General features: G+C 52.3%; 7 protein-coding genes across 7 annotated transcripts; 3 read left to right on the top strand and 4 right to left on the bottom strand.

The window, feature by feature from the left end:
• Positions 1-1,091: 1,091 nt before the first annotated feature.
• Positions 1,092-2,771, bottom strand: J4E79_004391 (uncharacterized protein; the record flags this gene model as incomplete). Its single annotated transcript, XM_049353276.1, has 3 exons — positions 1,092-1,515; positions 1,800-2,074; positions 2,550-2,771. The coding sequence occupies 3 exons, from the start codon at positions 2,769-2,771 to the stop codon at positions 1,092-1,094; spliced, it is 921 nt and encodes a 306-aa protein (XP_049212655.1).
• Positions 2,772-7,226: 4,455 nt separating this feature from the next.
• J4E79_004392 (uncharacterized protein) lies at positions 7,227-8,396 on the bottom strand (the record flags this gene model as incomplete). The annotated part of the gene is made up of 1 exon (XM_049353277.1): positions 7,227-8,396. The coding sequence occupies one exon, from the start codon at positions 8,394-8,396 to the stop codon at positions 7,227-7,229; it is 1,170 nt and encodes a 389-aa protein (XP_049212656.1).
• Positions 8,397-9,701: 1,305 nt separating this feature from the next.
• J4E79_004393 (uncharacterized protein) lies at positions 9,702-11,704 on the bottom strand (the record flags this gene model as incomplete). Its single annotated transcript, XM_049353278.1, has 6 exons — positions 9,702-10,189; positions 10,240-10,922; positions 10,974-11,311; positions 11,365-11,471; positions 11,536-11,604; positions 11,656-11,704. The coding sequence occupies 6 exons, from the start codon at positions 11,702-11,704 to the stop codon at positions 9,702-9,704; spliced, it is 1,734 nt and encodes a 577-aa protein (XP_049212657.1).
• Positions 11,705-13,992: 2,288 nt separating this feature from the next.
• Positions 13,993-14,811, top strand: J4E79_004394 (uncharacterized protein; the record flags this gene model as incomplete). Its single annotated transcript, XM_049353279.1, has 2 exons — positions 13,993-14,296; positions 14,354-14,811. 2 exons carry the CDS (start codon positions 13,993-13,995, stop codon positions 14,809-14,811), a joined length of 762 nt encoding a protein of 253 aa, XP_049212658.1.
• A 2,120-nt stretch (positions 14,812-16,931) lies between these two features.
• On the top strand, positions 16,932-17,474 carry J4E79_004395 (uncharacterized protein; the record flags this gene model as incomplete). The annotated part of the gene is made up of 3 exons (XM_049353280.1): positions 16,932-16,998; positions 17,052-17,166; positions 17,222-17,474. The coding sequence occupies 3 exons, from the start codon at positions 16,932-16,934 to the stop codon at positions 17,472-17,474; spliced, it is 435 nt and encodes a 144-aa protein (XP_049212659.1).
• Positions 17,475-18,932: 1,458 nt separating this feature from the next.
• Positions 18,933-21,676, bottom strand: J4E79_004396 (uncharacterized protein; the record flags this gene model as incomplete). The annotated part of the gene is made up of 2 exons (XM_049353281.1): positions 18,933-21,382; positions 21,607-21,676. The coding sequence occupies 2 exons, from the start codon at positions 21,674-21,676 to the stop codon at positions 18,933-18,935; spliced, it is 2,520 nt and encodes an 839-aa protein (XP_049212660.1).
• Positions 21,677-22,516: 840 nt separating this feature from the next.
• On the top strand, positions 22,517-23,469 carry J4E79_004397 (uncharacterized protein; the record flags this gene model as incomplete). Its single annotated transcript, XM_049353282.1, has 3 exons — positions 22,517-22,940; positions 22,990-23,226; positions 23,282-23,469. 3 exons carry the CDS (start codon positions 22,517-22,519, stop codon positions 23,467-23,469), a joined length of 849 nt encoding a protein of 282 aa, XP_049212661.1.
• Between the last annotated feature and the right edge of the window lie 680 nt (positions 23,470-24,149).

Here is a 24,149-nt window from a genome sequence, read left to right on the forward strand (position 1 = left end):
CAGGTTCAAAGCTGCAAGTGCTGTCTTCTTCACGGTTCGTTTGCGTTGGTACCTGAATGGAAGTCGTGGGTCCAACGGGAATGCAACGGGAAGAGGGGCGGGAACTTCGCGCTTTTGACGCGCGTTGAAACTCTCCACCGCCTCCTGATTTTGGCTTCTGTCGAATGTCTGTGCGCGTGATGCAGATGGATCCGCGGATGCGGGGCCCTGCCGAACCAACGAGGTGGTGGGCCGTTCGTTGTGACATCTGCACGAGCGAGGATGCAGCTCCATCGCTTTCATCTGATCTCCGTTTTTTACCGTGGTGGCAACTCACAATTCGTCCACCAGGTATGGCTATCGCCGTGTCAACGAGCTGTCGTTTTCTCGTGAGCGTCTCACCACGTCAGCGGCCCGCTTGACTAGTTAGTGGCTTGGCATCCTTCTCTGTCCCGCTTCTGGAACGCCTCCAGGGCTGCATCGCGTCCTACACAGCGAAGGATTCCAACAAATCTTGCGAAGAGAGACATTTGCAGGCATTGCACAACTTGACTCGCGTTCTTCAAACCGCCAAACCTGAGGTTGAGGCGAGGAGTTGCCGTGTCAGCACCTTCCCTTATCTTCTTTCGGCGTCGCGTCCATCATCTGCAACGCGACGGCGCTTTAACATCCGGAGATCATACCGTAGTGTTGCTTACGGGTAACGATGGAACACCAGAGAGTTTGAACCCGATGACAGCGCGGCGCCACAATATCGATATACTATGAAGATACGGTAGTCTCCTGGCATGAGAAATGAAAGGGTCATCGATCCTTTCGATCTGGCCGTGTGGCGAGCATTTACTTTTGCTGCTCTGCGGCCTCGACGCGTCGAATCTTCCTAACAACATTGATCGCGCACTCTACCTGAAGTGCAGGACCGAAGAACCCCCAGACAGACATCACGTGGTCAAAGGGCTGGACACTCCCGAGGTCAGCTTTTAGGTCGAGCTTTGCTGGGAACAATGTGGTCATATGACCGAAAAATGTATCGAGAGTGCCTGCTTCGTTCCTCACTCGTCTATTATATCTGCATATCAATATCATCGCGTTAATCGCATCCCATTCTGTTGCTACCCCGAATACCTCCTAGGATCATCCACCAAATTCTTCAATCTCCACGACTTTGGATCGTCGCTGAGGCTTGTACCCGGCAGTATGAGTTCCGAAAGAATTGGATGTGAAAACCCTAGGTCCGTTTCGTCCATTGGATCAGTATCGCTATCCGTCTCTTCGATCGAGACATAACGCCCGACAGCGTTGCGAACGTCGGCACTCAGTCTTTTTCTCATGATCATGAGCATGATACCGGCGATGTAGGCGCTTTTGGATTGCTCATATAAGCCACCGAAGCATAAGACGAGTGTCGAAAGGAGAGATTCGCTGACTTCCGGGGGAGCGTTGCCCGGATCTCGTTCGAGTTGTTCAAGAGGCTCCAATGTTAGGTTGGCGAGCTGGGCCAGGAAGATGGTAAGCGTGGAGTCGTAAGCCTCGAAACTATGGCGGAGGTAGTATAAGCGCAAGATACTCTCGAGTTGAACGCTTGCATGGGTAACGATTTGCTCAGCTGCGTTGCGTTGATGCTGCGTCAACAGCTGGACGCCATCATTCCCAGACGAAATTTGCGACCGGAACAAAGTTACCAGAGCCGCATAGTACTCGCAACTGCAAATCTCTTAGCTTTCATATCATGATCATCTGGCATGGCCACTTACTGTAGCATCAGATGAGTGGGGTACACGATACAGCGGGGTTGCAGTTGGGCAGGCAAGCCTCCATACCAGGCTTCCAACTTTGCCTGGATATGCAGAGCTGCACCCCAAGGCATCTTCCTAGACTCTTTGGAGCGACTAAAGCACATGACACCGATCTCATTCTGGATGACCCGCAACTCGCACAGTGCTTTCATACTATGGGCGAATTCGGGTGAGTAGGTCTGCTCGTCTGGTGGATAACGCAATGACATCTGGCCATACCACTCCGATCTACCATCGACGTCAGGAAGCGGATCTGCCGGGATGTCCAAGAGGCACGGTGGCTTGAAGTAGTAGTAGCTCTGTAATCTGACAGAAGTTAGCTGAGGAATGATATTGTACAAGTGTACTTACGACAGCCACGCGGAAAGGGCCCAAGCAGTGAACGATTTCGCGTGTTCAAGTTTATTGTCATATGACCGAGGCGTGAAGAGACTCATTCGATGTGCCATGCTGAGCGCTTTGAACATGTAAGAGAACCCGACCCTGTCATGACCAAAGTCGTTCATCGTGGCGTTAATGAGGCAGCCAGCTTGAATCGTTGTAAGCTTTGGCTGCTCCTCCTCTAGTTCCCATAGTCGTTTTGCTTCAGCCAAGAATCGATATGGCAGGCTATCTGGATTCCAAAACTTGGTCTGGTTGGCAAACAGTCGAGAACTAACCTATGGCACGTTAGTGAACCCCCATTCATGATACAGGTGTACACTTACTCACACAAGATTTGGCCAAAAGTGCATTGACGAGTAGAGGAGAGCAGAACTCAGCTCTTCTCGATACCATGTCTTCTAGTAGATAATTCTTGACGAAGAAGAACTGTCTTGGATACTGATTGACAAAGTAACTTTCGAGAATGTTGCGCAGCAATCGATCGTTGGAGCTAACACTAGTCCATTGCGACGGTTGTGCATCCTCAAGTAGAGGGTCAACCAACTTGGCCGAGGACAAAGGTCTCCAGTAATTGCTCTCTTGCGGAGCAAGATGCGCCTCTGAAGTACCCATGTCCCTGTCAGATGCATCGATTACTTCATAAACCCGTGATCGAAAGTAAGCGCTGTCCCGAAGGCTTGGTGGTATCTCATCCAGGAACGGAAAGTGAAAGCGCGACGACGCTTGCGGAACATCAGAAGCCTCAGCGACCATATTCCCTTCTTGAATATGCTTTACCACGGCCTCCGCATTTGCGCCGGCTCGAATGCGGCGAAAGATGCCGGCTGCGTCCCTCTCCGGTAGGTTTTGTAACATATCGAATACTTCTTCCTGGGCAGTACGCTTCTCTTTGAGCTGCTCGTATCTACGCTTGAACTGCCGTGATTCCGTCTCGCCATGACGACACTCAGTCTCTCGCGTCACGCATGCAGTGCATTTAGGCTTTAATCCGTCGCACTGTTTGTAGGTCAGCAAAAGCACCAAAGGCGCAGCATGTATGTACTTGCTCTTGACTTACGAACTCGGCAAGCCTCGCAAGCGTTGACACGTGTAGCCTTTTGCCTCTCCACAGATTCTCTGCGAACTCCACCGGCAGGTGCAGGTAGGAGTGAACGCAGTGGTGGTGGACTTCGTGAAGCTCCTTGGTCCATTCCTTTGAGACCGTGACGTCAGCCGCGTTGTTACTGCAAGATCAACTGCAAGGCTCCGGTCTATATAGACCTCTGCATGACTCTGTGAAAAACGCGTATCAGAAAAGTGCCACAGAAAGAAGCGCGAGTAGCTGGTATCTGGCGGGTGGAGGAAGGCTCGAAGGGGAATTTCGTATCGAGGTTTCGTGGCGCCACTTCGGCGCTATTGCCGTCCCGCCAATCACTTGCCGCGTCAGGATCTTCGATCCTCTGCAGCGCGAGCACGTGTCGCCGTGCTAGCGCGTTTTGGCATCGAAATCGTTCAAGAGATCGAACTTTCCGCCATCCTACATCAATAACGTGATGTCGGTGAGCCACTCCGTCTTCGAGCCACATCCATGCACTCAGCGCTCTTTGAAACCTGCCAAGCAACCAGCAGAATCGGCTATGCATCCGGCCCCTCGGTCTACGACACTGACTGGGTATTTCAATCCTCAGCCATAGTTGTCAGTGTCAGCCTGTGCCTAGGCCATGGCAATAGCGTATATCTCGCCTTCGCGGCGACTGCGCTCGTTTAGAAGAACCCTCACTCTAATGCCGAGATTGTGATCCGATACCCAGTGGGGCCTATGCTGTATGGTAACACAATCGGTTCTATCCTATAGATCGGCTTTCTGGTATGTATCGAATACCACACCGGCCTGTTCTAAAACGGGCGCGAGAAGCCAGGCAGGATCACTATCGCGTCGTCCCGCGGCATAGACCTCCGAATTGGATGTGTTGTGTACTCATCAACACTGCACTCTCAGCCCCTCCACCCTCTCCTGCGGCGTGGCCAAACATCCACAAACAAGAGAAAATTTGACCGTCATATGCAACGCAGAGTCTGACCCGACCAACATATTTGAGAATTCTCCCAAACAGGTGCGGGTTTTGCATCAGTCATACCTTGGAGGAGTCTAGCGATGTTCTCAGACGACTCTACTATCCTCTTTGAAGCGACAGTGGCGCGAAGCAGGACATTGGCATACTGGCGCTTATCTCGATTTTGTATCAGTCTGGAAGTACTGCAGTGTGGAGGATAATTCTAGAAGCAACCTGCTCAGCATTCGACCACGTTAACACTGGCCTCATTGTTCGAAATTAACGCCACTAGCTACCAATGTTCTGTCAATCTTCGCTTTTGGTGCCTTGCGCGGTTCGCCATCAAGGCTTTCGATTCTCTACTCCAATGACCACACCATCTCGGAGTCACACGCATGGGCGACATATTGTTCAGAGTTGAAATAGTCATTACGCCCTCATGAGAAGGGCTTGACGTGGAATTAATATTATAAGGCTATCCATAGAAGCAGTCAGTATACTGGCTTCTTGGTACAGTGTGACGATCGAGATACCCAGGCGGTTCTCGTTCCCGTGACCTCAGCCAACAGCTCCGCGGAGGTCCGCCTAGTCGGATATTGCCCTTCATTTCCTGAACTTACGTAGGACTGTAGTACATTCTGGTAGCGACTACCCTACGCAGGCTATGCTGCTAGAAGAACACCCCTTGTCGTATTTGCATGGTCGCCTTATGATACTTCATGATACCTAGGTAGGAGTACAGCGCTGGCACAAACGGTGAGATAATCGTACGGGAAGGCGGCACCTGTTCATGCACAAGACTTCGGGCGTCTGCGTCGTGAGGCATTCCACAACTGGTGGCTCGATACCTAGGTAGCACGGCATTATCTTTCCTGCGCACTCTATTTGCGTTACAATCCCAAAGTTGACATCATGCGAATATTGATTTTGCGAAATGCCATGAGTGACGTATCGGCGATGTGGCACCATCCTGAAGTACCTGGGTACCAGTTCCAACCGACAAGCATGCGGGTTGTGCTCGATGATCAAGGTACTGCGTTCCACCTCTACTCTCTTGACTTTTGGTCCTTGAAACTTAGTATGAACCATGCGAGTGTCCAAAGATGGCATCAGAGGTGGTGTCCACATGTGCGACTTCCCAAGGCAGCCCAAAATATGTGATTTCTGGCTGCAAATCTACTGTACAGATGTATTTTGATGTACAAGGCTTAACCCATCCTTTTCTAACCTTTGGGTCTTAAGAACGTGGCTTGTGGGCAAAGTTTGTGTTGGTACGTGGGGAAAGAGATGGGGAATGCGCGCTCGCGACGCATGTGGGATGACTCGGAAGATGCCGAGATTACCTACCACGCGGTTCGCACGCGCCGTAGCTTGGACGCCTTTTCGTCGCAACCGCCGGCTTCCACAAGCTACACATCCTCGATGTGAGCTTCTCTGCCAATCAGTTACTGGTACATTTTTTCGATCATCGACCTCCAAGCATGCGCCTTGTTCCTCTTCCTACGTGTAGAATTTTGCGATCCGGGCCTTCAAAGCTAGCTATGGACCACATGCAGCAACGATAAGCAGTGAAGTCGCGCTATGGCTATAACGCCGACACTGCCTCTCACGTCGCCGACCCAAGGCACCAACACAACGTGATTCGTGTCTGGATGCCAGCCCCCGGCTTCTTGGGCACGGCATATCGTGGCTATGGCACGACTGTGATGATGGGAGGCCTAACCTCTCCACAGCGAAGGAAATTCGCCGAACGGCTCACCGTTCTCTCATAATGCTGTAGACGATCACTTCCACGCCTGCGGTCGCACTCCACAAATCACTCCCATACTCAATACCCGCTCAATCCAACACGCGGGGACATGTTGTCGACAGTCTGTCTGCTCCTCGCAACCACGCTGCCAGTGCGTGGCGCCTTCACCGAGTTTTTCTTCGCAGGCAACACAGGAATTGGGGATTTGAAGGCATGTCCTAAGTCTTCATTCGGATGTGACGCGCCATCGGTCTGTGCCTTCGATGGTCGGACGCAGAAGTTCTATTGCTGCATACCAGGGAGTCCAGATGCGGTATGCTGGGGACCTAGTTCAGACTGCGATGGAGGAGACAAGAATACACCCTCGGGCAGTCAACAAGGTTGCTCGACTGGCATTAATGCCTTTTGCTGCTTAAAGTCAAGGTGAGCAAACCTCTCAACGCCGCCTTACTCGATGTTGCGCATGTAGCTGACAAGACCTAGCGAAACGTGCACGGAAACAGCAGACCAGACGAACATCTGCTGGAGTAAACTAGACAACCCCCTCATTTCCCTCAACGCGACCGCCGTAAACGAAACAGCGCAGTCTCTCATATCGGCTAGCCCTTCAGCCCCTGCCTACGCGATCGGCTTGTCTGCTCTACAAGCACTTTCGTCGACCACCGCGGCTGCGTCGTCAGCAACCCCGAGCGTATCCGGAGGACAACCCATCGCTACCACCTCGCCTTCTGGAGGAGCACAGGCAACGGCTGCCTCGCCCCCTTCACCGATCGCGACAGAGGACAACGCGTCGGGTCTCTCAGGTGGCGCGATAGGCGGCCTGGTCGGTGGAATAGTCGGTGGACTCGCTCTACTCGGTCTGGCTGGATTTCTGTTCTGGCGCAGAAAGAAGAATAGCAAGCGAAATCCGTATGAGCCCGCCAATTCGCACACCGCGCCCACGTACCCAGCCGGCTCTCCTGGTGAAATGGACTCAAATCAGACGTATACCCAGGGACCGGCAACTGAGAAATACGGATATGCGGTCAGTCCTGTATCGGAAGTGCCTGCCGATAGGGCACCGGTAGAGCTACCAGCTGGCACGACATACAACAGATAGCGACACAATTTGAAATGAGGTGGTGGTTGCGAAAGGAGAACAGGGCATATAATCGCTGAATGCCGTCTGGAATTTATGATCATGCGTGAATCTCATGATACTTTGTGCGTGCTAGATCGCTCAGTGCATTATCAGATAAAGACCATGTCTGGATTCCGATACATGACCCGATGAATTAAGTCACCTCACACCCTGTCAAACTCTTTGTAAATATCATCAAACTCCCTCATCAGCGCCACTCCATCCACCACGCTCGGCCACTCTCTCCCTTCGACAACGTCCCCCAACCCGCCTCCAACCCATTCCGCATACCTCTCATACACCTCCGCCACGCTCCTCGCTCGAAGACCCAACTCTTTCTGCCACTCTGGCCAGTCCCAGCCCAAATCGCGCACCTCATCAGTCGCGTAATTGTGGTGCTGGATCGAAATAGGGCCACCATAAGAGTCACCAGACATAAGGTAAGGACCTGGCGCAGTGACGCGCAATTCGCCCGTCTCACCAACGATGTACCACACGAACCCAGGTTCGCCTTTAAACGGCTGGCCAAGGCGGAAAGAAGCTGCAAGTGTGGCTCCGGGTACTGTGACGCCTTTCTCAGTATTGAGGGTACCGTGTGCAGATATCAGATCGGGTACATCAGTCTTTACGGCCCTGTTGACAATCCCGTCAGCTCCCAGGAGCTTCAGATTCGGTCGCTGGATTTGCATTTTTGTATGAGATTCTTCCCATCCGCCGAGTACCTCATGCACGTAATCGATCATGTGGCCATAATGGATGTTGATGGGATGTCCTCCCACCTTTCTATCCGCAAAATACTCCAGAGACTCAGGGAGAGCATCCCGCTGTACCAAATTGCCAAAAGCGCGGACTTGGCTGCTGAGTACCTTTCCTATGGTATCTGTGGCTAGAATGTCTCTGAGTCGAAGGGTGATTGGGGCGACCCGTCCTTGGAGGCCGATGATACTGTTGCGCGGTTCATGTATAAGTTCTGCAAGGTGTATTGTGCTGGCAAGGTCTTGCGTCACCGGCCATTCAACGTACACTGCTTTCCCTGCTTTGAGGCTTGGTTCGGCGACAGAGGCATGTACATCGACGCGGGTGCAGACGACGAGGAGGTCGATATCTGGGTCTTCTGCGAGGGTGCTTGGGTCGCCATATACTTTTACGTCTTCGGGAAGTGCGAATGTCTTCTTTGCTGCTTCTGCGGCTTGAGTAGAGGAGTTGAGGAGAGCGACAAACTGATAGTGCTTCTTGCCACGAGGAGAAAGGAGATATGGGAGGTGGGCGTCTGCGGCCCAGGTGACCTTTGCAGATGACGATAGACCGACGAGAGCAACGCGGATTGGTGGCATATTGAGTGGAATTGGATGATTTTGCTGGACTTGTCCTAAACTACTTTAACGGGCTATATGCCTTTCAAATATAGCCGAAGTCGACTTCATGATACACCACGTATTGCTCATACACCCTAAGTACGATGTTTATGGTGTTACCTCGTATAGCCGATGCACCATTGATGGGTTGCATCACTTACCAATGCAGCAGGCCAATCGCAATAGATATGAGCTCTGACGTGACGACAGCTGACAAAACTGTAGTCAAAAGCTCGTCGCTTCTCTCGATACTTGCACAATCTAACGCAGAGGAGTTGGTGAAAGAGCTGACAAACAAAGTGATGATAAAGCGACAGCAACCATTGCGGTAAAGATCGCCCTATGTCGCCATTGGCTGGAGAGGCACAGCGATGGGGAGCCCTGCAGCTCGCGAATTCGAACATGAAAGAGAGACGGATGTGACGAGAAACGGTTTCCCACAACCCGACTATCTTCTTGCTCAACCACAAATCACTCCGACAGCCTTCCCCAACCTCCCCTTCACAACGACTACCTCCGCACACTCGTCGCGGAGCGGAAATCTGGAGTCGGACCGAACAGAGCGCAGCGCACGCCATACCCAATCCAGCGTCTACACATAATCTCCATATTATTACCTCCTCTTTCATCGGGAACAAAGACTGAATCTCCCAAGACGTTTGAGAATGAAGTCCTGACACTCAAACTGTATGGATAACCTTTCCGGGGAGCGAGGGCGTTAAGGGGAGGAAAGTGACAGGGACAGCGGAAAACCGGCACGGGTAACACGGCAATGACGGCTTGGCGATTCCACCGCGGCGTTCTTGGCTTGTTTCGCATTGGGCAGTGAACGACAGGGGAATGGACCTGACATCTGGGTCTGGGGAACTGGGTCTTGAAGCTGGGGGTCTCGTCAGATTCCTGCGTTGATGTTATCGTGCGGGACGTTGCGATGACCTTGGAGTTTGCACTGAGACCTGGTGGTGAGAGTGGGCATTGGGCGTAGTTTTGGGACTGGCGTGCGGACAAATACGCGTAATTCAACGTCAGTCTATGTTGTACAGGTCTAAACGAGTGACAAAAAGCATGGTAAACGATAGGGAGCAACCCTAATTGTGTTCCAATCCTAAAATGAGCGATCCAACCAATACACTGTTCTAACGGCTCTCCTTCCTTCTGCGCGCTTCCTCTGCTTGACCCTTGGCGCGTACCGGATTCTCTAATTGCCCCTCAACAGGCCTTCCACCAAAGATAGGGATAGCCACTCGGGAGTGCGACATGTCAAATGTCCCAGCTTACACCAATCTACCGGCCCAAGTTTGCTTTCTCATGAGCATAGTCTTCCTGGAACCGGATAGTTTGCAGCTTCTCTGCGTAATCCACAGCTTGGACCTGGGAGTTTGACCTGAATGTGGCCTCGCTATCCCTGACTTGGTTGTTCCACCTGTACAGCTCCGGGCCAGGACCCATGGAAACTGGGCGAGAGAAGCGGTTGTGCTGGTAGACCGAGCCGCGCTTGGAGTCCATCCTGGTGTTCTTAGGAAGGGCCTCGTGGATAGATCGTACGCGAATCTCCGCGGGCTCAGACTCTTCGATCGCTGGGATCTTCTTGTAACGGTAGAAAGCATCGAGGGCGGGGATGGAAAGGCCGTGGACGACGATGGAGAAGACGACGAGGAAGTAGACGACTGGGATCATGGCTGCGACAAGGTTCTCTTCTTCCTCAGTCTCGGCCTCACCTGGCTTGGGGAAAAGGTGACGAGTGTGCTCGACGTAGAAGACGGCTCCGATGCCTGACAAGTGTTAGTTCATGTTACTATCTGAAAGGGTCGAGGCAACTTACCAATGGGTCCGAAATAACCCATGAACAGCGCCTCCTTCCAGTCCTTGACGACGTTGGGCATGACCTTGTACATCAGAAAGATGGCTGGAATACGACGGAAAGCGAGGATGAGGAAGCCAAGAATCATGAGCCTTCCAATGGTGATACCGGTGACATCTGGCATCTGGAACTCGGCCCATGGAATGATGGTTCCGATGTACATGAAACCACCGAAGTTGAGGATGACATCGAAACAGCTGTTGACCTCGTCATGACGCTTCTCGGTTTCCTCGAGGTAGACTCCATTCCAGTTCATGACGTTTCCGGCGACGAAGCAAGCGAGGAGGTCGTCCGTACCGAGCGCACCGCAAACGCCAATGGTGAACAAGCCGAGGGCCATAGGCCAGAGCAGAAGACTCTCGGAGTCGATCCACTTCTTGCGCAGGGCGAACTTGACGGCGAACATACTGGCGACGCCGAGGATGACACCGATTGCAACGGACATGACGATGATGTACAGCCATCCCTCAACAATCCACTGTTCCATGGCCATCGGGACACCGCCACCGAGACGACCAACTCCCTCTTCGCTACGCTTGGAGAGCATGTTGACTGCCCGATGAGCGATTTCCTTGGCACCTTCTATGCCAGTCTTAAACTCGACACCATCAAGTTCGGCATGGCGAATGAGGTATGTAGCCAAACTGTCCGACTCGTCAGAGAAGCTTCTTGTGTTGGAGGGTTGTGAGACTTACAGCAGGAAAGGGAAACCGAAACCATCGTTAGCACCAGCTTCCGACGAGATGATTTCTCGCAGCGCGCGAGGAACGAACTTGTCAGCAAAGGGACCCTTGGCTACGGCTTGCGACAAGATAGGATCAGTGCAAGTAACGCAAGATCCGATAACAAGCGCAGCCAAGAAGGTAAGCTTGGGAACTGTGACGAGAATGCACAAGCTAGTGCAGATCCACATGATTGTCATCACAGGGAGGAGGCAGATCGCCATCTCCTTCCACCGGGCTTGTTGGTACTTGGCAGGGAGTTGGAATCCAGCGATGACCAGCTGCACACCAATGACGATTCGGCACATGCCCTATATGATGCTCAGCAGGGTTCAATATTGGGGTTTTGTGAATTCGCGCTCACCAGCGTGATAGCTTCTTGCTGCCCCGTGGCAGCTGAGCCCCATTTCTCCGCATCTAGGAATCTGGCAGCTATCGGTCCTAGGATGACACCGATGAGAACGGCAGGTACTGTAAAGAATGAGTTCACTGCTCTGAAGAATGACGGCGCTGCGTCGGGCGATTGTGTACTTACAAGCTTCACCAAGATACCATACTTGCTTGATCTTGACTGAAATGAAGCCGTATAGAATGATGAAAGCGCCTGCAGTCGAACGTCAGTGTTTGCCTGTCGACTTTCGTCTGTCAGACGTACCTAGAACGGCGATGACGATGTTAAGCTCGCTAACATCGAGGGAAGGCATGGTGAAGAGCCCTGTAGGCGAAAAGCGGAAAAGACGGAAGGAGTGTGTTCAAGGATTCATGCGCGGAAGGAACAACAGTAAGGGTTGAGAAAAAAGGGTGTGGAATGAAGACGACCAGCGGGAGCGAGTAACTGTAAATAGCAGACCAGCCGTATTTACAAGTCGATTAAAACCAATATAAGCAAGTGCAAAAAGATGGAGAACGAGGGATTTCCCGGACTGGTTCGGAGAGAATTGCGAGCGCAGTGATAGGGAATGCCAGCCTCGATTTCCAATTTCTTGGGTGCTGAGCCTTGTTACTTCATATCTTTACACGCGTCACGGACACAATGCACTTCGTTGACTTGAAACAGCAGCCGCCAGGACATTCTTGGCTTAGCAGCCACTCCCGCCATTAGGAGGCTTACGACCGGAGCCAAGCGGTGAATGGGCTATGGCGGATGGTGCCAAGCTCACCTGTAGCGCTAGCTTCGAACGCGACGTGTGGGACTTTCCGCCTTAAGGCTCCCTTTGACCCTGTCATGTTACACCTGTGGACGTCGGGGAAACATTCAAGGTTGAGACACAGGAGCTGTTGAGACAGGTTGACCTTGTACGCGGTGATTGGCGCAAATGAGGAACACACAACGGCGCAGGTTCTTTTGTCCGGCTGTGAGCATTGCGGCTCGGCAAGCGTCTCAACATGACAATGCCGATGGGCGTCTCGATTTGGCGGAGATTAGTGGCTCTGCACAGAGTTTCCCTGCCAAGTCCGCCAAGTCCGCTGTGCCAAATACAGAACAAACCCTGCTAGGCAATGGAGCGCGACACCCAGTAGTGATGTTGTGCATTGCGACAACGCAACAGCAGAGCCTCCTTTGCAGATCTTTGTCCTGCAGCTGTGGCATCCCGATCGACACTTGGCTTGGGGACGCGTCCGCACGAGCATCATCAGTAATCGTCACCCATTGCAGGCGTGGGGAGATTATGAGTATCGCCCAGCATTTTGATTTTCTCTGGACGCGCGATAGGCCCAGCTAAAAGAAGCACTCAGCTTTGTTGGCACAACTGGGCGATACTTGGGTCTCTCTGTTGCCGCACTGCACATCATGCGGGTAACTGTCCCTTGACGCGAGCGGGATGGAGGCTCAGTGCGCCCGGCGATACAGCCAAGTACTCCAACATCATTGATTAATCTGTGAGACCACGATCGTTTGGTGTGTTTTAGTGATCGAGAATTGTGGTTCGCACTGCGAGAGGGCATCTGTTGCCGTATTGCCGAATCACTCAAACAGCGCAGCGTTAGAAGCGAGCCGCTTCGAAGCCGCCTCGAAACTGCTGTCTGAGCCGTCCGCGGAAGATATCCCACCAAGTTACTCACGATACCTGCTGAAGATCTTCCTCGCGTGGAGTAATGACGCCGGTCGAAGTCTGGAAGAGGCGGTGTCATGCAGCATAGTCGACAAGCTCCTTTCTTGGTATGAAGGATCCCGAGGTGTATTGAAACCGATGCGATACCTGCGAGCAGGTCAGTGTGCCATACTGGTTGGTAGCCGGATGAAAGTGCTGGGGAGTGTAATTTCTGTCCGCAGTGCATCCCCCGCGCTTGGGCTGCTTTGACCAGCGGTGTACGTTACGGCTGATAGGCGCCCCACGATCTTCATAACTCTTTCACAACCTGCCGTACAGCACACTGAGAATCGTTTTTCTCGTTGCGAGCGTGGAGATGCTGACATGCTGAGTGGGGTGTGGGTGTCGACGGAGTGGTGGCCGTGAGCTATGACGACATCTCACTTAAGTGGGCCCACCTGCCACTGTGCAGTTGCACTCCCAGCCTCTTTCCTCTTCCCACGACCTGTCCATACAGATAGTTTTTGGCGACACTCAGATCAGCCTTCGAAATTCCGTGCCACCTTAGCTGTGTCTTCATAAGACAGCCCATAACTTTTATCGGTATAGAAGATGTGCTGCGCTGTACTACATCGCCGTGTGCTGCTAAGCACTATTCCGTTCTAGGAAACATTGAGGCATGGTAAGGCGTCCAAAGCCAGAAGAGTGGCTAAGCAAGGCACACAAACGCACGATGTTTACACTACGCAAACTCGAATACACATATCACGCACATCGAAATCACCTCTAGTGCGCGTTTGCATTTCCCTTCTCAAAAGTGCCCGTCTTCACCTTCACCTCACCGTTTGACCACCGAGTGACCACGCTTTGACAATTTTCGAATTTTTGTAACGGCCGTTGCGGTTACGGCTTATCTTTTAAATTCCAACATCGAAAGAGCAGGCATCCACTAGCACGTCATGTTCACCCATACTGAACTCCCTCCGAACACTTCCCGACCGCCAAAAAGGGCATCGCAAGAGCTCGCTGAGCCTGCTGAGCCTGCTAAGCCTGTCGAGCCTGTTGATTCCATGAGCCCTCTTTCCCCAAGCGGTCTCACTCTCCAAGTAGATTTTGCCTGGTCAAAGTTCCGCAACATAGTAGCTTCAAAAGGCGCTGGCCAACAGCTCACACCGCTCTACGTTCAGCATTTCCGCCCTGCAAAGCCGCAGTTGCGCTTCGAGCGCGCGTCAGATCAGACCATTATCGCGAAAGGCACCATTCGTAAGTCTGCCTATAGTACATCTAAGACACACTCTGACTCAGTACTCCGACGTTTAGACAGTTTCTCCATCAGCGGCGATTGCATCATTCACGGCCAAGAAGTCATTTTGAAGCCACTGAAACGCTGGAAGACCAAGTACAACTACCTTTCGCATGCGCTTGGCGGCATCCCTATTACCTGGACCGCCAATTCTACCATGAAAGTCTGGGATTTCGTATGCATAAACTCCGCGACCCAGGAATCTATCGCCAAGTTCAGTGTCAATTTATGGGCGATGAAGCAAGTCGGCAACTTCTACTTTGAGAAGACAGAAGAGGAGGTTACAGAGGCTCTGAGAGACGAAGTTGTTGTCACAGGACTTACTCTGCTCTATCTTATGATGACAAGGATGAACAACCCGATTCATCTGCTTGGTGCTGCCTTTGCGAAGCCAGGGAAGGTTGAGGGCGATGGGAATGAAGGAGCGATAGCACAGGAGGATGAACCGTCAACTGGCAAGGCGAAAATCACCTAAGATGAGCTCACTATGATTGGCCGTAGGTTGGTGGTAAGGTGGAAGCCGCGAGGGTGAGACAGGTCCAGTTCAAATTCAATATATATACCCAATAGTCGTCGACTACCAGTTCCGCAATTTGCTCATAACATTGGGTGGCTTGGAGCGGTCACAAAGTTTATCGTTTGGACTAGCTACCCCGAGTTGCGCATGTATTCATGGTCTGGTAATGTTAACTTTCCTGGCTGCCATTTAAGCTAGCGCGCTTCACGACAGCCCATACCCCGCTCTTTGTATCGACAACGCAGCACTGCTCTCAACATAACACTAACAGGCCAGCAACAAGATGTTGCAACAAACGTAAGCCTTTGCGGGGTGAAATATCAAGGAGTCCCAAGTCAGCTTAGTTGCCCTGTGCAGCATTGCGGCACGGTCGGCGCCAACGATCAAGGGTCGTGCTAAAATCTTACCACCACTCATACTTGGCTACATACACTTTGGTCGAGGTCTCGATGTAACACGCGCCCGAAAATAATGGGTGTATACATACCCATAAACGAACAGCTAGTCGGGTCGATGACGCCAACCTGGGGCCCGACGCAAAAAGAGCTAGACGTCAGCGAGCAGCGAATTCCTCACACCTTTCGAAAGACTGTTGCCTATCGTGCTTTCAACCTCAAACTATGGCAGCCTTTCAGACAGCTACGTGGGACTGCTTCCCTCGATGCTCCAACGCTTGAACAACTGCTGCTGTCTCCTTGCTATGGCCGGTCTAATGAAGATCCATTTTCCGTCGGTGAGTGTGATGCTTCTCTGCGCGAACGATTCTCTGCTTATTCTTTGCGCGCAACCACAGACATCATACACGAAGATTTCTTAACGCTACTTCAGGCACATCCGCCACGGAACGCCAAAGCATGCGCTGGCTATCTTAAAGACAGAATGCGCACGGCGTTGCATCGTTCGAAAATCTACAGTCAGAATGAGCGCTTGGAGAGACATCAGCATGTATTCAGAACCATCTTCTTTCCGCGAATGCTGGCCGTGATTGAACACATCACTGTCGCTGAGGACGGCGAGCTACCAGCACTGGACCTTTGCGTCTATGCGAAACTCGACTGCCTGCATGGATCTTCTCCATTCTTCTCCAACGAGGCTCATCAGAACGCGAATCGACAAATCGATAGAATAGTGAGAAACATTCTGCAGTCGATAAAACGACAGCGCAAAGCTCCTCGCAGAGACAATGGTGACGCGCAAGCACGACAGCCCGATGCAGCCTACCTTTGCCAGTCTATTCGCCGCTTCTGCGATCACTATCACCTCTGCGATCAAATTTCCACGTCTAGAGAAAGCGCTCGAATAGGAAGAGGTAGAGGATGTGTACGTGTTAATACTGCGGTGGTACTTGATCTTCTACAGAGACATGCGTACATTGAGACGAAGCTCAACGTGTATCGAGTTGTGGGTAGGAAACTTCCGAAAGAGCTGGCTGATATGATCTTGAAGCTTGTGCTGTCCAGTCAAGGTCAGCCAAACGAGCCCGGGATATTTGATCGAGATGGTAAAGCCGTCATTCAATGCGGGGAGGCTGTAGAGCTTCGTCGGACCGAGCTGCTTTGATGCAGCTAGAACAGGCCTGGTGCTACCACATGATTTCGAGACGGTGCCTCCGAGAAAGAGGCATTGACACGAGCAAGTGCGTGTCGAAGTTGAGTAGCGACGTGCGAAGGGTTGGTGATGTCATACCCCGTGTTCACGCGTAACGCGTCAAGCGACGACGCGACAACACACGATCTCGATCAAAACCGCCTGCAGAATCTGAGCACCAACACTCCCATCGCATCGCCATTCAGACGGCTCATCGCAAAAGGTGGAGAAAATGAAGGGAAACTTTCGCGGTCCACATCGGCAGCCGCGATTCATCATGACATCAAGAACAAAACTAGTGTGGGTACCTGCATGCGATGATGGCATATGGCATTTGCTACAAAACCTCCCCTCACCACGCTTTCGTACCCCGCTTGAAACTTCATCTACCACCTTCAATTGAAACAATTATTCAGTTACGCACTTTGTAACTCGAAAGCTTCAAACTTCTCGATACTTGTTAGACCAAACCGCACACACTACATATCAAGATGCCTCGCATGGTCGCACCCCCGCCCTCTGGAGAGTTCCAGGTTGTCCTCAGCAAGCCCTTCTCCGGTAAGTTTGTTGATGTGCAATGGATACAGCTTTCGTACTGACATGATACGCAGGCGCACCCACACACATGATCGAGGTCATCGGCGAGCCCAACCGCCCAGCCAACATCCGCATGTCCAACTACAACGGCAACTCCAAGTCATCAGAGAAGAAGGGCGATGTACCACAGTACGCCCCTCACAGTCCCCTTGATCCTAAAGTCCCTTTACTAATCCCATGGCAGAGACGACGTCAAGGAGCTCATGTCTCTCATCTCCACACTCCGCGGCTTCCCTTCGCATCCCAGCAAGGACGTCTACGGCCTAGACACCAAGGTCGACTTCAACACAATGGAGATCCAGTGGGGCAACCAGGATGACGATGCTGCCATGGATGGCGGAGAGCTTGCCGGAGAGCAGAAGGATGAGTTCAAAAGGATTGTGGATAGCATTGAGGCGCTCGCGAGGCAGTTCGCTAAGCAGGACTCTCCTGTATAAAGTACTAGGGCGTGTTGGGATGTACAAAGAGATGATGATATGACCAATGAATGAAATAAACATTGACAACCTTCTTTTCGTTGCATATCCACTCTTGCTTGCAAACATCATACCTTATGTATCATGAGAGCTATCTGCCACTGTGCGCTAACTCATGCAGTGGTCTTTCAGACGACAGCTCATTCCTTTGTTCCAAACCATCAACCTCGTGGCTCTTGACGCCCACATACGCGCCAGGCTTGCCTTCATTCGAAGCTGCATAACCCGCATGTGCGACCAGCAACTCGCCTCGAGACATCTCTAACCTCGCTTCCACAAGCCGTCGTTTCCTGTTCTCCCAAAAAAGCAGACCAAGCGCGATGAGCAGAGGTATGCCGAGGCCAACGCCCAGACCAATCTGGGAGACGGTGATCTTGTCATCTTCGCTACTACCGTCATCGGTTGCGTTGGCGGGGAGAGTAGGGCATTGCGACGAGACCGATGATGCTGTCGGATTCGGATTCGAAGAAGAAGAAGAAGCGCTTCCCTCGGCCACAGCATCCACACCCCAAGGTCTCTGAACCACAAACTCACTCGTCGTATTCCCATCCAACTTGAATCTCTCCCCCGTACAACACTCCTCACTCCCCTTCCCTAGCAAACCGCAGCAAAACTCCCAGCCATTGTTCCAACTGCACAGTCCGATATCGTTCCCTTCATTGGCGCAGTATTTGGGACACGACCCTTTTCCGTTCGCGCCGTCCTTCCAGTCTTTGATCGTGCAGCTGCCGACGTAGAGGGTGCCGAATTGGCTCAGGCAGAGGGTGTCGCCGAGGCAGGTGTCGGTGGTCGAGCAGCAGTGCGAGATGGATTGGGTTGTTGGTGAGATGCAGGGGTGGTGGTTTGGTGCGATTGAGTTGGAGACGTCGTAGCATGCGCGTGTGTCGGGTGAGGCGCGTATAGCAGCGGATGTGAACAAGATGAAGAGGGGAACGGTGAGGCGCATGGTTCGTACATCCGCCGATTCGCGAAGTTGTTTACGAAAACATGTTAGCCCACAAGGACGGAGGTTAAGCTAGATTTTAAGAGACCGTCAAACAGTATCCCTCTATGTTCGGGGTGTACAAGGCTAGGGTGTCTAAATCCATCTTGGCCCCCCATCGTTCCGGTTCTATTTGCTAGAACCTTTGTTGGGGGGTGTCAGCAACCGAGCGTTCTAGTCCCCAAATATGTCTTGCCTGACCAGCGGTAAACATCGTGAGAAAACAGGAGTAGGAATGTTGGTCAATTTTCAAATCTCAACACTTGATCATGCTTATATCGAGGAACTCTTCGAGTTTGAAGTAACGAATCGTTGAATCGCGCCAATGAATCCGAATTCCGATCAAAAACGCCATGGGACTCCGGACTGACAACGAAATCAATGATCATCGCATCATATCCACATTTGATAATGTATCCAATCGCAAGCCAAGCTCTCTAAATCTTATACACAATACCTCCAGAGTACATAATCTTGTTCCTCTCGCTCAGAGCCTCAAGTGCCTTTTCGGCCTCATCTTCATCAAACGCTTCGCGTCCATTACCACCACCGAGTCTTGCGTTTACAGCGGCAACCAGCGGCTCGACATCTGCAGCGTCGTTTGCAAACAGCGGACCGTCGATGAGCTGACCAAGTGCTGTTTGGAATACCTGCAGACGTGCCGGCGTAATGCCTTGCGATTCCTGCGATTCGGTTTGTGTAGCGGGTAGTTGCGACTCGGGTTGTGAAGAAGCAGCGCTGACCTGCGACGATTGACCGGCGCGAGAGGACTGTGTACGGTCAGTCGTGCGTTGGGTCCTCGGCGTGACATTGTAAAGGTCCTCGTTGTCTTCTTCCTCGCCGCCTTCCTCCTCGGCTGCGGGAGTGCGCGTGGTCTCTGTACGCTGGCTGCGGGTCGATGGCCCACCGGTGCGGCGAGATTGTGTGGCTTCTTGCTCATCCCCGTCCTCGTCGTCGCCACCGGACGATTCTCCGTCTGTAGACATTGCGTCTGGATCGCGGACTGTCCGTCTTCGCTTGCGGCGGTCGTCCTCGACGACCTCTTTGAACAAGGCAAAACGGAGGATCTGCTCTGCGACGTCTGCATCTTTCTGCTCAACCCGCTTCGACAAACGTGCCTTTGCATGGGCGGTGGAAAGACGGATGAGTGTTTCGAGAGTACGTGCGGTGATGGGGGAAGTACGGCGGGTACCGGCGTCTAGCTCGTCGTTTCGTAGTGCAGAGTACGTTGCCACAATATGATCCGCAGCGCCTTTCGTAAGGATTGGCTTCTCGCGCTTAGCATATTGAATGTATTTCTTGATGAAGGGTATGCTGAGGACTTCAGTCCTTCGGTTCGAGCCACGTCCGACGGTGATTGTAACGCCGGAATGTAACATGGGGTTGAATTTCTCATAGACTTCCGTCGGACGATTTGCATCAGCGTCGGTCTCAAGACCAACACCAAGCAGCTGAGAGCCCTCCTCACGGACCGGTGCACCCTCCTCAGTACCAGGCTGGCGGTAACGGTGCATGCGTAGGACATGCTCAGAGATTTGACGGTCGCGTGCATCTTCGATGTCATCTGTTACAACGAACAGCAAATCGAAACGCGATAGTAGAGAATCCGGAAGAGCAATGTTGCGATGCGGATCCTTGTGGATATCGTACTGACCGAAGATGGGGTTGGCAGCTGCGATGACACTGCAACGAGCATTGAGCGATGTATGGATGCCGGCTTTGGCGATGGTAACGGTCTGTTGCTCCATGACTTCGTGGATAGCTACGCGGTCGACATCGGACATTTTGTCGAATTCATCAATACAGACGACACCACGGTCAGCGAGAACCATGGCACCAGCCTCGAGACGTCGCTCGCCCGTCTCCTTGTCCGAGGTGACAGCTGCCGTGAGACCGACACCAGACGAACCGCGACCCGTTGTAGCGATGGCAAGCGGGGCGGTATTCAGAACGAAACGCAACAGTTGCGACTTGGCAGTTGAGGGATCACCGACCATGAGAATATTGATGTCTCCCCTCAAGTGAGTGCCGTTTTCAAGGTTCTTCTCTTGTCCTCCCAGGAGGAGCAGCAGAACCGCCTTCTTGATATAGTCATGTCCGTAGATAGATGGAGCCAGTGATTGTGACAGCAGTTCGAAGACGCGCCTGTTCTTGGATATTTTGTTGATGTTGCGGATATCGGTATCGGTGATAGAAACCTGGGCAATGCCACCGCCGGACTTGGAAGAGAGGAGGATAACGTTGTTCGCTAGGATCAGGGTGCGGAAAGTCGAGCTCCCGGCACCAGCGTTGCGATTACCGAGTGAGCGGTATATGCCGACCATCTGTATGCGGTCTCCCGGCTTCACACGATCTACCAAGTCATCGTCCAAGATGACATCGACGGAGCGCGGTAGCTGACCAGCAGGGGCACGCTCAGGCATTTCTTGGATGGAAATGGTCTGGTGGTCGCGGTAGATGCAGTAGCCGTACTCAGTGACGAGTGGGTTGCCCTCGCCATCGTCGGTCGGGTAGACGCTCGTACTCGCAGCGCCGGTGGTCATGGTCTGATCTCTGTACTCTCGCGAATGGAACTTCTGCTTGTTCTCGTTGTAGTGCACGCTCTTGACCACCTTGGGCCGCACGAGAGACGTCTTGGTGACGATTCCCTCGAGCGACACCATGTGGTTCAGCTGGTTTGAGCCCAGAGTACGCGGGTTGCACGAGTACTCGCCGAAGCTGCCGATATACGCGCAATAGTATACCACATCGTCGCTTGTCTCGGATTTGGGTCGGTCGGTGAATGTGCGGACGACGTCTTTGAGGGCGCGGTCAAAGGCTTCGGTGAATTCGAAGGGCGAGTTGAGGAGGCCGTCGGCGAGTTCGCGGTTATGTGAGCGGATCTCGTCTATGCTGACCTGAATACAGTAAGTATCTGTAGACGCTTGTAGCATACGATACTGACTGTGAGTCTTCGCAGTCCTCGGTTGAGCATCACCAGAATGTCTGCGCGGTAGCTGAAGCGGTCAGTGCGCGCTCTACAGGGTAGATGGCTACTGTATACCTTCGTCTGGAGACATCATCTGCACCATAATTAGTATTCGTATCATTCCAACAGTCGGCTTGACATACCTGGGTCGAGGAACTCTTGCGCAAGACGCACGCGCCTGCGCACCTCCTCGTCTCTGATGACCTCGGCCATGGTGTATTATGTGACTTCCGGGGCAGAGAGTGACCAATCGTTGCAAAAAGAACTTCAATGCAGCGTAAGAGGGGTATTCGAAGTGGGTATATGGAGGGCGTATTGTTTTGGCTGTTGCTGCGGTGAGCGCTTCGAGGGGCACCAGTTTCGCGACACCAATTCGCGTCGACGCTAGTCTCTTTCCGTCACGCGTTCCTCCCATTAAACATCCTCTTTCAGCCTGACACCAATCAGTCATCTCCACCCTCCACGCGCAAGTGCCCGATATTTCAATTGTACTGTATCTCCTCGATTCAACTCACTTATCTGTCTGTTTGACTTGAGCGCGTTTTGCCGCCCTGTGCAAGACGCCCCGCAATGAGAAGGTGCGGTCGTGCCAACAACAGCTTCACATCGACTTCGCCGCTTCATCTCCGTGAGCTCTCTTCGGCGCTTTTCAAGGGTCTGAATACCTTCTCCCGGCAACGCTATCTCGAAGCATCATGAATACGGCATGTGGAGCAGATGCACGACGGTCGTAGCCGGAGATACCATGGCCATGTCGGTCGACGTCACCCACTATGTTCCCGAACGAGCTACTGTCGCCGGTCTGCAGATATTGCCAACATGATATATGGCAGATCTAGAGCGACTCGCCCATCCTTAGTCGCTGCCGGTTCAACTCCGCTAACACCGTACGCTTACCTTTGATGCATTCTGACGTAATGATACTGGCCGCACTTGACGTCGTCTATCCTCTAGGTATATGAAGAGCCACTGCAACGCTCGGGAGGCTTATTGCAACGTTTGCACATCTTTCTAAATCACCAACACTCAAATCCTCGCCTTAGCATCGTCATCATGGCACCCCGCGTTTTCCTCATTACTGGCTGCTCCACTGGCTTTGGCGAAGAATTCGTCAAGGTTGTTCTGCAAAAGGGTGACTACGTTGTCGCTACCGCACGCAACTCTTCCAAGCTATATTTCGAGGGTGCCAACGATTCGAACAGTCTGCTCGTGGATCTCGACGTGACCAAGAAAGAATCCATCGACAACGCATTCGATGCGGCTATCAAGAAGTTCAAGAAAATCGACGTGGTTTGCAACAATGCCGGATACGGTCTGAACGGGCCCTTTGAGACCTTGTCGGAAAAGCAAATCAGGCAACAGATGGAGATCAACTTCTTTGGCCTGATTGATGTAACAAGAAAGGCTATGGAGACCATGCGAGATTTGAAGTCTGGAGGTGTCATCCAACAGGTGACGTCAATCGGCGGTCAGATTGGTGAGTTTGAATCTAATCTATTCTTGTGTTCACTGCTGATGCTCACTAGGTGTTCCTAACTTTTCCATCTACTGTGCCAGCAAATGGGCTGTTGAAGGATTCACGGAGGCCATTTCAAAAGAAGTGAAGCCTGAGTGGGGAATCAAGTTCACTTGCATTGAGCCCGGTGGTTTCCGAACCGACTGGTCAGGCCGCAGTATGGACTTCGGCGAGATATCGAACCCAGCCTACGCACACGTCGATCCCAAGAAGCAAGCTGAAGGGCGCCATGGCTCTCAAGCAGGAGGTACGTCATGGTTAAATTGTTACATACCGGACGACCGCTAACAAACTCCTCATAGACCCGGCTAAGGCTGCCAAGGTGTTCTACGACTTGGCCGTCATGGACGACCCGCCTATCCGATGCGTAGTTGGAACCGACGCGTACAGCCTTCTCAACAAGAAGCTTGAGACTTACAACGAAAGTGTCAAGAAGTTTGAGAAATGGAGTAACAGCACCGACGTCGAAGGCTACAAGGCGCCCAACTAGGTACCGGAAATGAGCAGGTAAAATAAGAACGCAAAACCGAAAGAGGCAGGTAGACAAATGTGTGGTTCTCGTGCGGAGCCCTTGCACGACCAATGCCGAATAACAAGATTCGTTCCAACACTACACTGCATTTAGATCTTCATGTCGATACAAGTCTTGCTCATTGACACTGCAGTAAGGATGGCTACCTTCCACTAATACTGATACTCTCGGCACTACAATATGTGACGGCAGTATACCTCGATATGCTTACTTCGGAATACCAATTGTAAAGGATTGGCTGCAAGAGTATGTATCGTCACACGGCGACGATGTTGTGGCTGTTGCCACGTTGCGCCCGACCAGAGGGTTTGACTCAAATCCGGTACGTGTCAATACGACCACATAGCATACTAACGACGATCAGTGGTGTCATTATCGAGAACTAAGGACTCCCATGTGGCAATACCAGCATCGCGGAACAAATGAAACGTTTGGCGTTCATTCAGCTGTAATGGCGGCCACTGGATCTGGTGGAGCAACGTTCCACTCAAGTCCCGGTACCAAAGAAGGCAACGAATCGAAACTAGTCCACGAAGATCGCATCTCCAGCGCACAAAGCCTGAGGGAACAGCCCCTGACATCACTGGTACTACTCATGCGGTACATCGGCCAACGGTGTCGCAGAGATCGTGATAGTA

This window comes from Alternaria viburni, assembly GCF_023758015.1.
Source record: "Alternaria viburni strain BMP 2772 chromosome Unknown scaffold_7, whole genome shotgun sequence".
NCBI classification, from domain to species: domain Eukaryota; kingdom Fungi; phylum Ascomycota; class Dothideomycetes; order Pleosporales; family Pleosporaceae; genus Alternaria; species Alternaria viburni.